Source organism: Anopheles moucheti, chromosome 3 (genome assembly GCF_943734755.1).
Source record: "Anopheles moucheti chromosome 3, idAnoMoucSN_F20_07, whole genome shotgun sequence".
In the NCBI taxonomy this organism is placed as follows: Eukaryota; Metazoa; Arthropoda; class Insecta; order Diptera; family Culicidae; genus Anopheles; species Anopheles moucheti.
Genome location: NC_069141.1, coordinates 76,122,371 through 76,136,975, shown reverse-complemented (window position 1 = coordinate 76,136,975; position 14,605 = coordinate 76,122,371). Strand labels below are relative to the sequence as shown.

Sequence of the window (14,605 nt, the reverse complement as noted above, 5' to 3'; positions counted from 1 at the left end):
GGGCTCGTTTTCATAATTAAAAGCCCCAACCCTCCGCAATGGAACATTTTCGACCGGCCCAAAACCCCTTTCCGCGGGAGCAGATGGTATTTTACCCAGGTCCAACCGAACCGGTGTGTGTGTGCGACAGACAAAGCGAATGCGAACGGGAGTAAGCCAAAAACCTGCGGTATGCTCAGCTTCCTGCGAGATAATTAATCAACTTTAGTAGTAATTACGTAAATCCTTCTGGGGTGGAACGCTGGCGTTGCACGGTGAACCTTCACACGGCCGAATCATAAACGCTCATCGAGATCGGTTTCTTACCCAAGCCGAATGGGTTGGGGTTTTTGGAATGAATTAGATTATGAAATATGAATTTCACGCCATGCTATATATTCGATTTACATTCTCCTAAATTATCTTACTCATCGATACTGAACTAACTTTAGTGTACACAATAATATAAAAATAGTCGAAACATCTATATTAAATTGAAAAGATAGTAGAAAGTTAAAGGATCTAAAACAACAGTAAGAAAATTGTTGGTAATTCTTATGAAAATGAGCTAATTGATGAGACACATACAATAAATCATCTCAGCGCCATTCCAAATGTCAGTAGTGCCTAGTGGGGCACGGTCGTATGGTTGCTTCTCAAGGGTACAATCAAATAGTAATTAACATCGCACCTACCGTCATCTACCATGTTCGATAATGGTTCTTTCTTTTCGTACCATATGCACATAATGAATCCGATATTAAACTATTGTTACTGTGATGGTTGGTTAAAGGTCAGCAACTAATTTCTACCGATTGATTCAGCCACAACTGAGGTCGAATAATACAGGGTTTTCAAGATGATAGAACAACGCCAGCGCCTACTACCACAAGCGCAGCAAATGATATATCAACGGCCTTACTAGACACCACAACCACAGCAGGAATAGTTCAATGCAAGTACGATCCGAGCAGTATAAACGTGTTCTAAGAAGGATTTTCATAGCCAGACGTTTATTGTTAGTAATATTTACTGTATTTTTCATGAAATAAAGCATATTTAATTCAATAAATTGCAATAAATATTTCTTCAGATCAATACAAACATCGTTTGGCTGTCAAAATCCTTCTCAGAGTGCGTTTATACTGCTCGGATCGTACTTGGTACTTATAATAATTATGAAGGTAGGCATGGCCCCGTATGTGTGGAAGAACAATGGAGGAGCCGCTACAATGATGAGCTGTGAGACGAACTTACTGTCGTACAACGGAAGAGACTCACCAAGTTCCGGTGTTCTGATCACGTCATGAGAATGACACTGGACAACCCATCCCGAAAAGTCCTTTTAAATCGTCCACTTGGACAGGATAACGGATTGTATTTTGTGTCACAATTTCTTGTCCAAAATGGTTTGCAATAGATTTTCATTAAAAGCTGTTATTAAAGCTGTTTTTAAGGTAATTAGTCTAATCAATAAGTTATAAACAAAAACAAAAAAAAGCGAAAATCAACAGTCTGTCAAAAGTTCAAGGAGAAAACCCCAATTTTAGCAAAATCTGCGTGCATTTTCATTAATGCAATGCGATATCATCACATAAGACCAGATAAGGCTAAGTAGATCAGCATTGGAGTTAAACCAACCGTGAAATTCCGGCAAGTGTTGGGATTTATTGTATGCACATTTCGCCCCCATTGCCGCCGTGCACGTAAATGTAATACGATAAACTTTAAGTTATATTTATCATGGGGATTACACATTCTTTTCGCAATATATCTTCTGGCCACCAGTGGCCAGTGCCAGGCTTCGCTGGAAAGCCGTCCCCGAGCGACGCCATCCAACCAGGCTGTCGCAGTGCAAACCGAGAGCTGAAAACCAACCGGCAGACCACACACTGCAGGGCTGGTGTTACAATTTGCTTTACGGCCCCTTCCGTTACGAACAAAACCGGGCGCGAAGCCTACGCGAATGGATGCCACCGAGGGAATCCGAATTGTGGGTGTGTTGCGATTTGACGACGAAACCGAGCTCGTTCGGTAACTGGGGTTCAGCAGCATACCGGATTGGGTGAATTATTTGCGCGATTTTTCACACATGTCCTTTATCAAAGGACGCCAAACAGACAAGCAACAATTTCGTGAATGCTTTATATGAGAAGCAAAATATTGTAACTATTTATTACCTTATTCAATAATGTTTTTTTGTTATATTCACTTTAAGTCTTATGGGTTTCCAAGTAAACTAGAACACTGATAACAGATAATACTTTATACTGCATTAGTCATCTTCAGTTCCTGAAATTTTCCGGAAAATATGCAAATACTAGCTACAGCAGATGCTGCACAAAAGTACGGAAGAGATTCTATATACTGGCAACAAACCGCCATCATCAGCATATTATTCCACTCGATGAATACCTTATTGGAAAATTGGATGCCACTCCAGCACCAATGACAACAACTGAGTGGATGTGTGTATGTGTGTGGGTGTGTGCTTTCAGGCACACAACCCACAGCCAACGACGGCTCTTAAAACGTTTGTCAGCATTTCTGTATTACAAAATCCCATCGAGTTGCTTGCGAAATCTCTGCAGAGCAATGTCGTGGAGCACGTGCGTCTAGGAAGTGCCGTAAAGGATTTCCTCACCACCCACCCAAATTACCCAAAGGGGTTTTCGTATACCGCAGCAATTACCGGAGAATGGGTACGCTTTCTAGCTGGAACAAACAACGGTTGACGCATCAGCTGATGGATTACGGGCGCGTAAAGGATTTCTTTTTGCGTAAGTATCATGCGGAAGCAGAGCAAATCCCTGTCTTCTATACCAACCTGAGGAGTACATGGAAGACCCGGACGCGGTTGTGTCCGGGCGGCGCATCGAGCTGGCACGGGAGTTGTTGTTATTGCCGAAGTGCAACATTTTGATCGGATGCGCCGCTGGATTAATCGTCGGTGCCATTCAGTAGTTCGCTCGTTGCACGCGGTCCGAACCAGCATGCACCACCGCAAGTGAAACCACAAGGTCAGTAGAGTGACGGCGTAACGCACCAGGGGGTGTGGGGGGCTTTAATTTACCCACCGCAAAGCTCGATGTATCGGAATAATACCGCAGAACTGTCAACGCACCTGCGAACTCGTGTCGGACGGGCAATGGGGCGAAGAGCGCACTCCCGTTGGGACAAAATTATATCCTCACCACTCAGCACTTCACCTTATCACGCCACTACCCAACAGTCACCGTAGCTAATTCCGTGTAACTTCTCGGATTTTTTTTTTCGTACGAAGCTAATGAGCTATAAAACCGATAAACCCACAGTCAGGCATGCCATTCACGCAACAGCCAACAGCTCACACACCTTGTGGTATTGGCTCGCTGGACCGATAGTGGGTATTGACAGGGATTTGGGGTTATTTCTCACTTCAGTAATGGATACTAGCGCGAATTCACTGCGCTGTCGGTTCTAGGACCATAGAGAACACTTCAAACAACGCACCACACACTCACACGGTCACTAATGGAAGCACCGGGAGATAAATGGTTTTACGCGCGTACATGCACACGATTCACGCACATTCACCATGAAACACCATGCGCCTCCATCGACAAACACTTTTTTCGTTGTTTCACTGCTTACTACGATTTTAAATGGTTTTACAATGACGAAAACTCGCGTCAACGTCGCTCAAAAAAAAACGTTAGTTAAGCTTTTCACAAACTACTCCGCACAGCGTATATAGTGCACGTCAGCATCAACGGTACGGAAAAGTGTCGAGCATACAATATTCATGTGCGGAAAACGTCCACCTGTGTGTACTCGCAAAAACGACGAACCAACGTCGACTGACTGGCCGTCACCCACGGACGCTCTTCTTGAAGGTGGTCGTACCAAAAACCAGCTTTTCCCTGCCCGTCCATTAACTGGGTTGGTGGTGGCAGAAAAACCCGTTTCGTCTATCCCAGGTTGGGAATAGCGTGAGTGTGTGGGTGGGTGTGTGTGGGGTCCGACGAGTGCTTTACAATAGACACCCATGCTACCGGTTGCTGTAGTGTTCATGCTGGAAATTCATCCCGTACGATTCATCCGACGTCGTACGGAATAATTCGGCTGCCCGGTGGCACGAAGCTACCACCACCAAGCAGCCACGAACAGGCACTCATTCGCGCCACGCCGTGTTATCGCGAGCGTTATCTTTACCGAGGTAACACCATCACTCACCGAGCATGCGAGTGAACGGAGCGCGCACGTGAGTGATTTTAGTATGGGCATTGCTTTTCTTATTTGTTTTTAACACGCCACGAGTCATCGGCAATGGGAGGACTGGAAGGGAGGGAGAGAGAGAGAGAGCCCGGAAGGGCGGCCGGGAAATTCCATTCCACACGCGAGCGATTTCTTTATCGCAATTTTCCGACAAACACCCGTGCAATATCGCTCGCTGGCAGCATAACAGCAGCAGGACACGCCACAAGTGCGCACACGAGGACCTCGGCTCTGCTCGGCAAACGTACAGCCGAGGGAACAGTGTTCTGCTTTTAGTAAACTGGGAGGAGACAACAAAAAAAAGAACCATCTCATCAGACACTAGTTTTGTGAGCATTATCACTGCGGAACGGTGTAATAAACTAACTAAACGATATTTAACTTTATGTAAAATAAAGATTAAATACTTTAAAATGATCAAACAAAACTTAATGCAGCATAAAAGTAGAAATATGTTGACAAAAAATACAACTTTCATAAAAACGACTAAAAGAATAGTAAAATAAAGATGATAATAAAGTGGGAAAATATAGGAAAGTTAATCAGAACAATGATTTCATTCTCAACCGGAAAGCGGAATGTAACGGAGGACAACAACAAGCATCGATATCAGGCACGCATGCGTTCCTTACACACGTACCGTAAGATCCGTCCCGTGTCGTGATTATACGCGCGCCCTGCAAGAGCCTCTTAAACATCCAGATCCCCCAAACACGAATCTTGGTGCCTTAAAAGCTCTGTTGATGGTGTTTAAAGGTACATTTTTTCCCCTCCCTTCTTCCGCACCTACCTTGCGAGACCATCGGGTTGGTTTTATGAAACAAAACCGTTTAAGCGCAGTGCAACTGATATACAAGTAGCTTTACTAGAAGAGAGAGGCCTGCCAAGCGCGCGTATCATCCCACGGGCTAGAATGTCTCGAAAGCCCTTCACTGACTGACTGGAAGAAGAACGCTGAACTCAACGAACGCAGCGTGATTTACCATCCCGGGCCTAATAGCTTGCTGGTTGGCCGGTTTTCACCGCCTAACCAAGTACCACGTTGGCAATAAAAAGGGGTTCAGCAAACAAGGAGACCAACACACAGTAGCAAAGATAAATATGTACACCTCGTGTTTTTTGTTGCAGGTCGCCTCCATTTTCTTTCATTCACGGCCGTGTGCGCTTTCATGTTGGCGAGGTGTTTGCCGTTGGTCGGGCACATTCAACTACACCATCCCATCGCAATCTTCCCAGCCCTGTGGCTATCATTTACACCAAAACGAATTGCCCGAACCCGGAGGGGTTTCGCCCCTGATTTGAATTGAGCAACTATAATACACTCCCTAACGAAACAGGACTCCGTGTCCGTCCCCACCGTGCCCCGGAGTGGAGTTTCTTCATCTTGGAAAATGACGGTTGCGCTGCACGGTGCCATCGCCTTTGGGCCATCCCACTAATCATCCGCATGATTTCTGATGTCCGCTGGGCAGATGAGGAACAAACAAAAAAAGCAGCAACAGTCGGTCCTGCGGTCGGCACATCGCTCTCATCGCTTCACAAACTTTTACACATTCACTGACGCCTTCTCACTCACACTCACTGTCTCTATGGTCACATGGTCAAATGGTCACATTCGCTCGCACAAACAATCTCACTTAACGACCAAAGGACACGTACAGAATGGACTGTATAAGTTGGTGCCATAAAACAGTTTTTCCCGTTTCATTTCTCATCACAGAAATTGCGGACTTTGCGACCAGCCGGCGAGGGGCCCGGGGAAAAAATAACGGCCGAGTTTACTTTGCGTCTGGCAAATTACCGTGCCCAACCGTCCTTCCTCATGTTAAAATCCTTTACATGTTCTCCTGCGGGAACACTGGATCCTATTAAGCTGGATAGGATTGCAAAACTTCTCCATCTCCGGACATACAAAGCAAACAACCTTCGGTGCCCACCGCAATGGGCGCGTTGAGGCACACTTTATTTTTATCCACATTTATGAGTATGTTTACTTTTCAATCGCTTCAGTTATGTGTTGTTTTTTTTTAACAAAACATGTCTGTGTTTGTTTATTTTTATAACATTCTGTTATATTTATCTGACTTTCTATTATTGTTGTCGTGTTGCCGTGTTTTTGCAACGTATTTTAGTACGTCATATATTATTCGCTATCTCGCTTACCAACATAAACAAAATGTGCTGTATATGTGTACCACCCACAGACCACCACCAACACCAACTACGCAAAACCGCGAATAAAAATGGTGTTCCTGTGCAAGCCACCTTTTGTACGTGTTTGACCCGATCAGATGGATCCCACCGGAGGTTTTGTGGAAATCCTTGCCTGACACACGTTTCGGTTGTCCCCATCACAGTAGGGCGGAAATCACAGTAGCCACAAATCCGAGAGGTTTTGTGCATGAATTGAGGTTATGTTGCAGCATCACACTGCATGCTTTTAAATTATTGCTGCATTAAAATACCCAACAAAAATTGGCAAAAGTTTGTACAATTTATTTTATATTTCATATTAAGTATTGTTTTGTAAATTTATTTTAGGAACGAAGTCCACACTCTGACAAGTCTGAGATGGCTCATTAATCTACAATTTAGGTCATCTTCTAATGACACTAACGCGCTAACATTGGCATCACGCGTTGTGCTTGCGGAACAGCACACAACAAGGACTACCTAATGAAGGTGCATGTTTGAAATCAACTACCGTCCGCTTCGGAGCTACAACCTCATTGCTCTGCCACCACGCTCACGCACTTAACAAGCGACCAACACGCGTTAATTATGAATTATATCGTGCGAGAATACCAAACCACACTGTGGCCTGTCATTGGCCATCCTCCCACTGTTAGCGACACGTTCGAGGAACAAAACCATCGCCTCAGCACCCAGCGGGCACGGACGGACGCTCGACAATTTCAAAAAAATAAAGCTAAACTAGCAAAAATCTAAACCAAAGCACATTTGTAGAGCTTTTTCCCAGCGTATGGCTAAAAGGGAAGGAACAACTTTTGATGACGCTCGGGGTGGTGTCCCTGTCGCTGTAGCGCGCAAAACGGTTTGACACCGACAACCGATTTCTGTTCAACCGACTGTTGGTGGTGGCACTGTTCGCTAATGTTGGCCGACCGTATCCGCCATCCGATCCTCCGTGCGTCACACGTGGTTCGACAGCTGGGAAGAATTAATTTTTAAACCAATCACTCTTCGCACCCGGCACCGGCACCAACCAAGCGAAGGAAAATGTCACCCTTTTGGGGGAAGGGGGTCCAAGCAATTTGTGTGAAATGTGATCCTGCGGTACAGCGAACGGGGGCGAATGGTTTCGCTGTAGAATGTTCCATCACGTTCCATCGATGTAACATTGTTTAACAAATTATAGTCAACCGCATGAAGTGACTGAAGAGGGTTTTGCTGCTTCCTTTTCCGGTAGGACACATTTTGACGATGGAAATAGTTTTTGGGAATTTAAAGTTAGGGAAAATAGAGCTTTCTTTTTTTTTTAGAATGTTTAAAGCACTCAATCATTTAGCATATTCATAGCATTAAACAAGCAATAAATTTACATATTTTTCTGATAATATGTCTAACACGGTAGTATAGTTTATAAACCTATACCTTTCCTAACTAATGCTCTGTATTATAATTGTATTGTACAGTCTTTTCCCAAGTTACGCGAATAATGCGTGTAGAAAAGAGAAATTCGCGTTTTTATTTAGTATTCAGAGAACGGTTTCTTTTTATCTTATTGTGAGACACATCAATAATTATAACTTTTACATTTATCTGGATGATAAAAGCAAATTTTTACCAACAATAATGTTTATAATATTAAAATGTAACATTTCTTTGGAAAATTTTAAAAAAAACACAATTAAAAAACTAAATTCCACAAACAAAATTACACAAATTGTCAAAGTTTTGAGATTCGCGTAACTCCAATTCACGTAACTCGGGTAATGACTGTATTGCAAAAATGTAATGAATAAATAAAAGTAAATATATAAATAAAAAAATCAAATGGATACTTAAATATGTAAATAAATAAATAAATGAATAAATGAATGAATAAATAAATAAGCAAACATTGAAGTAATTGAATAGATAAAGAACTTCATACAGAATAATGAGTTTTACAGGGTTTTCCGGATTAATAACAGACAATTCTTTGTGATTTACAAGTTGAAATACAATATGCTAATGGAAACTTTTGCAAGGCGAGATATATTATGTGTCAAGCTTTTTCAACTGATGCACCTCCAAGCTTAGGACCGTAACTTTAACAATCAAATGAAACAAGTCCTTAATCGTTGTTACGACGTATCATAGTAGTAAAAAACTAAATCGAACAATATTCTAATATTTTAGCAAAGAATAACAATGGCGTACCAAGGTTCAGCATTTAATAGAATTTTGGAGTAAGTTCTGTCTGACTTGTGTTAATTAAACAAAAAAACCCGTCTCACATTTATCTACCTTCCGTAGCATATCTATGCTTATCCTTATCTGCCAGTGCTAGTGTTCCGGCTGTCATGTCAGAAATATGTTTCAACATTTTTCTTTGGCAAATCATTTCATGCTTCATGCAAATCTGACAGCTGCGAGAAGGTGTAGCGGATACACTAACCTCGTACACCATCGGGACGGTATGGCACTGCAGTTGCTGTCCTCACTGGAGATTCAACTTCTGCCAACTATTCTCCATTGCCTCACCCGCTGAGAGTGGCTTGCTTTAAATGAAATCGTACAAATGCTTTGCTTTACTTCTCCGAGCTCGATGGTGTCCACGCTATAAGATTCCCCACCCTTGTCCCTGGTGTACAATAAAAGTTTCCAAAACGTGATGTGCTCACAGTGCTCGGGGTTTCTCCTCGCTAGCGGTAAAGTTGGCACGTACGTAAAGTGACAGGGCGGGGTTTGGGGTTCGGAATTCGTCGGAGACTCGTGTCCTAAAACTGTTTTGCTTAAATGTTGGGCATCGTAAGGCACGCGCTGATGAGAGTTAAAAATTGTGCACCTTAGGGCATGTTTTATTGCTTTCTCACGTTTGCAACTTTGCTTGGGTGCTTTATATTTGTCTGTGGCACAACATTGTTAAACTTGTTCATTGTTTTTTTTTTGTGCTCCAGTCCCACACAGCAAAGAAAGGTCGAGTGCTCAATTAAAACCCATGACCTTCGAAACATCACTCTGCATGCACGTTGTCTACGCCAACTTGGATGAAAGTGATAGGTCAACTCTTTGCACTGTATAAGCTACTCTTGATCCAGATATTGGAGATTTTTATTGATTTTCCTGTTATCCTTCATAAGATTCCCACTCAGGCAAGCCACAATCTACGATAAGACGGACATGCACCACAAACTGAGAAAGCGTGGTCACCCTGGGTCACGGAGGGAACCCACCTAGAAAGGGAAGATAAACCAATAAAAACCATTCGATGTCCTAACGCAAGGTTCCAGTGGACCAAACCGGGATGCCTTGGGGGTGCCCAAAGATCAAACACACTTCAAACCAAACGAACAAAAGTCACCAAAACGAGCCCAAGCGTACCGAAGCTGAATTTGGTTTCCAATGACCCCGAAGCCAACCTTCCGGTAGACAACAAAAAAAAAAGATTGCATTTACTCGGAATTTCAAATATGAAAATGAGATTGGAAAGCTCCTCGGGATATGTGCGTGGGTACCTGCCTTTTTTCGTCTGTTTTTCCCAGTTATTCCAGTGTGTCTTGTCTGTAGACCAAGTTGACCAACAAGACCTAACAACAGTGTACCTTAGCCTACAGAGCTGGTTGTTCGAAGGAATATTTCATGATGATAACATCTTTTTTGATCGAGACAAATAAAGCAAAGGAATGTAAATAAAACAATTTGCAGAGATACTGTACATTTTAGGTTCATTTTCATTATTTTCCTGGTGAAATGTAGATATGAAACGTTATTAAACTATTAAAATAACACTATGTCTTACAGGAACTTTTCTCACAGGAACAGATTGTTCAATCTAGTGTTCCACTCTAACGTCCATTGTAATATCCTTTAGATTATAGATAAAAAATACATTTGTTAATATATTTTTCCATGCACTTTACATGCTTCAACAAAAACACCTTTCACACCTTTTATGGCAACTAAATCCAGTGCCTCACAGCCAGTGAACATAACCATGCGAAATGAGTATGCAAATGTAGCGATAGGCAATCGGGCAAAAGCACTTTCCTTTCTTCCCCATTGACTTTCGCCATTGAATGGGTGGAAAAAAGAGTCCGAAGCGTATCATTGAACTAATCGCAAACATTACGCAAAAGAAACCCATTTCACACACAAGGACTACGCACCAGAGCACCCAAAAAAAAAAACATGTTTCACAAAAGCGTATCCTCCCGCGTTCCCTGAATTCCAGCACAAAGTTCAGTCCTTACCAAAGTTGAACCCAACTCGGTTCCGCACACACACACACAGCTGGGACCTTTTCCGACTGTTAATGGCTTCTTGTAGCTACAGCGGCTTAGGCACTCATAATACCTTGGAAAGCATACCGTACAACACAGAACACTCCCTCTTCCACTCCTTGAAACTCATTACTTTACCACTACAGCTTTGTTTGGCAGCAGTGCTGACAACATGCTTGCCAACCGTGACCAAGCACCACATCACGGCATCGCCGACCAACAACATGTACGACAAAGTGGCCACGTCTTGAAGGTGATAAGTGGTCGGCGAATCGCGGTAAAAGCTCGTGCGCTGTTTCATCGCTCGCCACAGCTTTGTGTGACTGTTCCCGTCAATTGAATGTCCAGCACTTATACTGCCGTACCCGGGGGGCGGCTGGGGTCCATTCCGGTTCGGAAATCCTGCCATTCAAGCCAGTTCGAAACACGAACCGGAAACTGATTCCACTATCTACTTTACTCCCATTCCTAGTCGTATTGGTGAAAATGGAATGGCTCATGTGCGAGAGCATGTCCCAATCAGCATTGGCAAAAAAAGGGGAACGATGGAGAAAAGGCAACGACTGCGACTCGATTACACTGACACCAATCTCCAATGGGACCTTCACTGCTGGAGCACATCGTTAGGTAGTGGCATCAAGAGAAACTGTTGTTTGAATTCACATTCATTGCCGGATTATCCTTTTTTACTTTTAATCGCTATTGCTGGTACAAGTTGCTGAAGTTTGAGGCCGTTGAAACAGGCAAATCACACAGCACACATCAAAAATTGTTCATGGCATAAATCCCATAAGGGTAATAATAATATACATTTGCCATTTGTATATTGTACTAATACAAAGCTCAAAAAGCATTTGGGTAACTAAAGCTCAAATTTAAATGGGTGTCTTATACTATTCATCTATCCTTTCGCCCATATCACCTTAAGGGTTTGTGTTCAGATCTTGACTCGAGCGAACGTAGTAACCTATGACTTTATATGATTGACTACTTCCACCTATAGGATAGACCATCGCAAACAACGATTGAAAAGATGTTAGTTTGCAGGGTTTTTCGAGCTTAGATTCAACATATTACATTTTGACACTTGAAGTACATCGGCAAGAATCTCGAAATAGGTTCAGCTTTTTCACTTGAACGACGCAATCATCGACAAGCAATCAACTAAATATTGTAACCAAATTTTATGCTTAGCTTTAATTAAATATAAATGAAAATATCCTCATTAGGTAAAAGATGTGTGAATCTAGGAAAGGACATCAATTACAAATATCTTCGTTAATATACGAATTCCAGTATCTTCAACTAGAACACTTTTCTAAATATAAAGTGGCTTAAGTTACTAAGCAAAATAGCATTAAACGTAACAAGTTAAAATCAAACAGGTTCAAGAGTTCCCCAAAGGGAGGTCTGTAAGCATATACCATATTCACAAATAAATTCCAAACGTTGTACATTTACAAACTCTTACACAAAAAACTCCTCATATATAAACTATTCAAAATAAATTGAAAGCAAAAAACGAAACACTCACCATAATTCCGCACCGTTGCTATATTATTGGAATAGAGCAAAAGAGAACAGAGAAACAAAATGTTAACGTCGGTGGGTTTACGGTGACGCTTCCAGCCAAAGGCTGAAACATTTCGCATTTGCATCAGTGGCGGAACGGAACGACAAAAAGGATACTTACTACCCATTATTTTGCTCCGATATTCGTCATCGCGCCGACGGAACGACGCGTTCGTACTGATCGTTGCAATACCGTAGCTGTTCGCTACGCCCGATCCATCTCCGGCACCATTAGTGCCGCCACCATTCACCACCGGCGGTCCCATAGGATCGAGAGGAACCATCATTTATGCAAATCTCACGTTCAGTTCACTTGTGTTACACGATTGCCACTAACCAAGATTGCTACTGCTGCTGCCGCTATAAAATGCACTACAAATGGAACAAATGATCATACACACACACGCACACGCATACACTTGTTGATATAAAAAGTATGGGGTAAGGTTGCAGAATGGAAGTTAAATGTATAATCATCTATAAATTAATATCCATAAGAGTTTTTCATTGGAAAAAAACAGTGCTCCAACAACAATCGTTCATCGTTCGGAACAAAGCTCAACAATTTCCTAATCCCCAATCTCCCACTGTTGCCCTACTATCCTGTTGGTGATCGTATCAAACAGATGTCAATACTAATTTAAATGCATCGTAGCAACCGTTGGCGGAGGTATTAGCATGAATTATTCACTCATTGCACCGGATAGTTTTCTATCGATAAATGCATATTGACAGTATCGGTCGGTAAAGAAATGTTTTATCGATCGATAATAGTGACTGAACTTCACTTTACTACTGGCAAAAGCATAAATTTAATCCACTCAAAAGGTACCAATAGTAGGGACCACAAGGTGCTCAAAATTGAGAATACTTTCAAAGATGAATTCATATTAAACGCAATGGAAAATTTCGATGGAACAACATTAAAAGCATTTAAAACACAGTCACTACTTCACTAATTCGCAACATGCATCCATTTTCTACTCTGTTCTTTCTCTGTAATGTCCCACTACCGTAACAAAGCACACCAATTTATACGCTCCGGAAATAACTTAACACCTCCAAACATTCCTAAAAATCCACAATCCAAACACATAATTTAGCTGAAAGCTTCTTCCACACTTCTGCCACAACCGCCGCTGGCAGTGCAAGTGCAACTGACCGCTGAAAAATGCAACAGGTATGCATCTGTACCAGCCAAATGAGCTGGGCTGGTAGCTGTACATAACCAGCTGGCCATTCCTTGGGCAGCGGCATAACTTTTCTCATCACCACAAAACACGAGTGTAAGTAAATGGTAAAACAACTGCCCAAAAAAGAACTCCAAACGTACAATAATAACTGAAGTCTAACTAAACAAAATGGAATACAAAAAAACGCAACCTTAAGCAATGTGGAACGTTGCTGGGTTCTGGGACTGGCGAGTATGTTTCTACAAAACCTCCGAAAACAAAACTAACGCGAAACTGCGGAATTTTCCACTGGCCACACTGACACGGTGCAGATGACGACGGCCACTGTGCGATGTGGTTGCGAGCGCAAGCAATACGTGTAGTGCACTGAGTGAAACTACTTTTCACTTTCGACTAGATCCACTGCGCGATCCTTTCTTTGCATGGCATCCCTCCCTTCCCCTCCCCCACAATCTGCACCCAAACCCCCCCCCCCCTTGAGAGAATGCTCCGATGCAGTTGACATAGAATGGGGATGCATTTGTTGGTTGTTGCACAACTCCACGTGGAAAGAAATAAGCCCGCTGTGGACCGCCGCTACCAACTCACCTTCCCACGTTGGTCCTTCAAGCTATTCAGGGGAGATGTGGGTAGAAGGGGGGAGGGAGAGAGGGAGGGGGAATGCGTAAAAAAAAGTGTACGAATAGGCAAACAGCAAGACGATCATTAAAAACACACCCGTACTGCTGTCACTAAAGTAGAAAACCCGGAAAGCAACTCTCAACCGAAGTCTCCTTTGCTGTCCACATGAAGTGGGCCTTTTCTAGGACCGGGTCGGGTGCTTGACGCAGCTGCAACGGTTCTCATGTCTCCACGACCTGCTTTTGCTCACTATTTTATGCATCCTTGTTACTCTGCTCTACTAGTGTGTCCCCTTAGTGTTCCCCGTCTGCGCTAGACTTTTATGCAGATGTCCATTATGGACCCCCGACAGCAGCAGCAGCAGCAGTAAAGGACGGACGCGAAGTCTTCCCGCTCTTTACCTTTACCCACTTCTGAAGGCCGCATTCGACTAACGACTGTGATGGCACAAATCGAAGCAAGAGGTCAGTGTGAAATAATTCATAATTCGTACACTTTTTTCCCCCATGAAACGCTGAAACTCAAACGCAATGT

At 42.9% G+C, this 14,605-nt stretch overlaps 1 protein-coding gene across 1 annotated transcript in view; it reads right to left on the bottom strand.

The window, feature by feature from the left end:
* Nucleotides 1–12,544, bottom strand: part of LOC128300475 (band 7 protein AGAP004871) — a 58,931-nt gene extending 46,387 nt beyond the window's left edge. The window contains exons 1-2 of the mRNA XM_053036547.1: nt 12,379–12,544; nt 12,220–12,237 (exon numbers count right to left, since the gene is read on the bottom strand). Of these exons, the coding sequence (XP_052892507.1) occupies nt 12,220–12,237; nt 12,379–12,544 (184 nt within the window). The remainder of the gene's footprint in view (nt 1–12,219; nt 12,238–12,378) is intronic.
* Between the last annotated feature and the right edge of the window lie 2,061 nt (nt 12,545–14,605).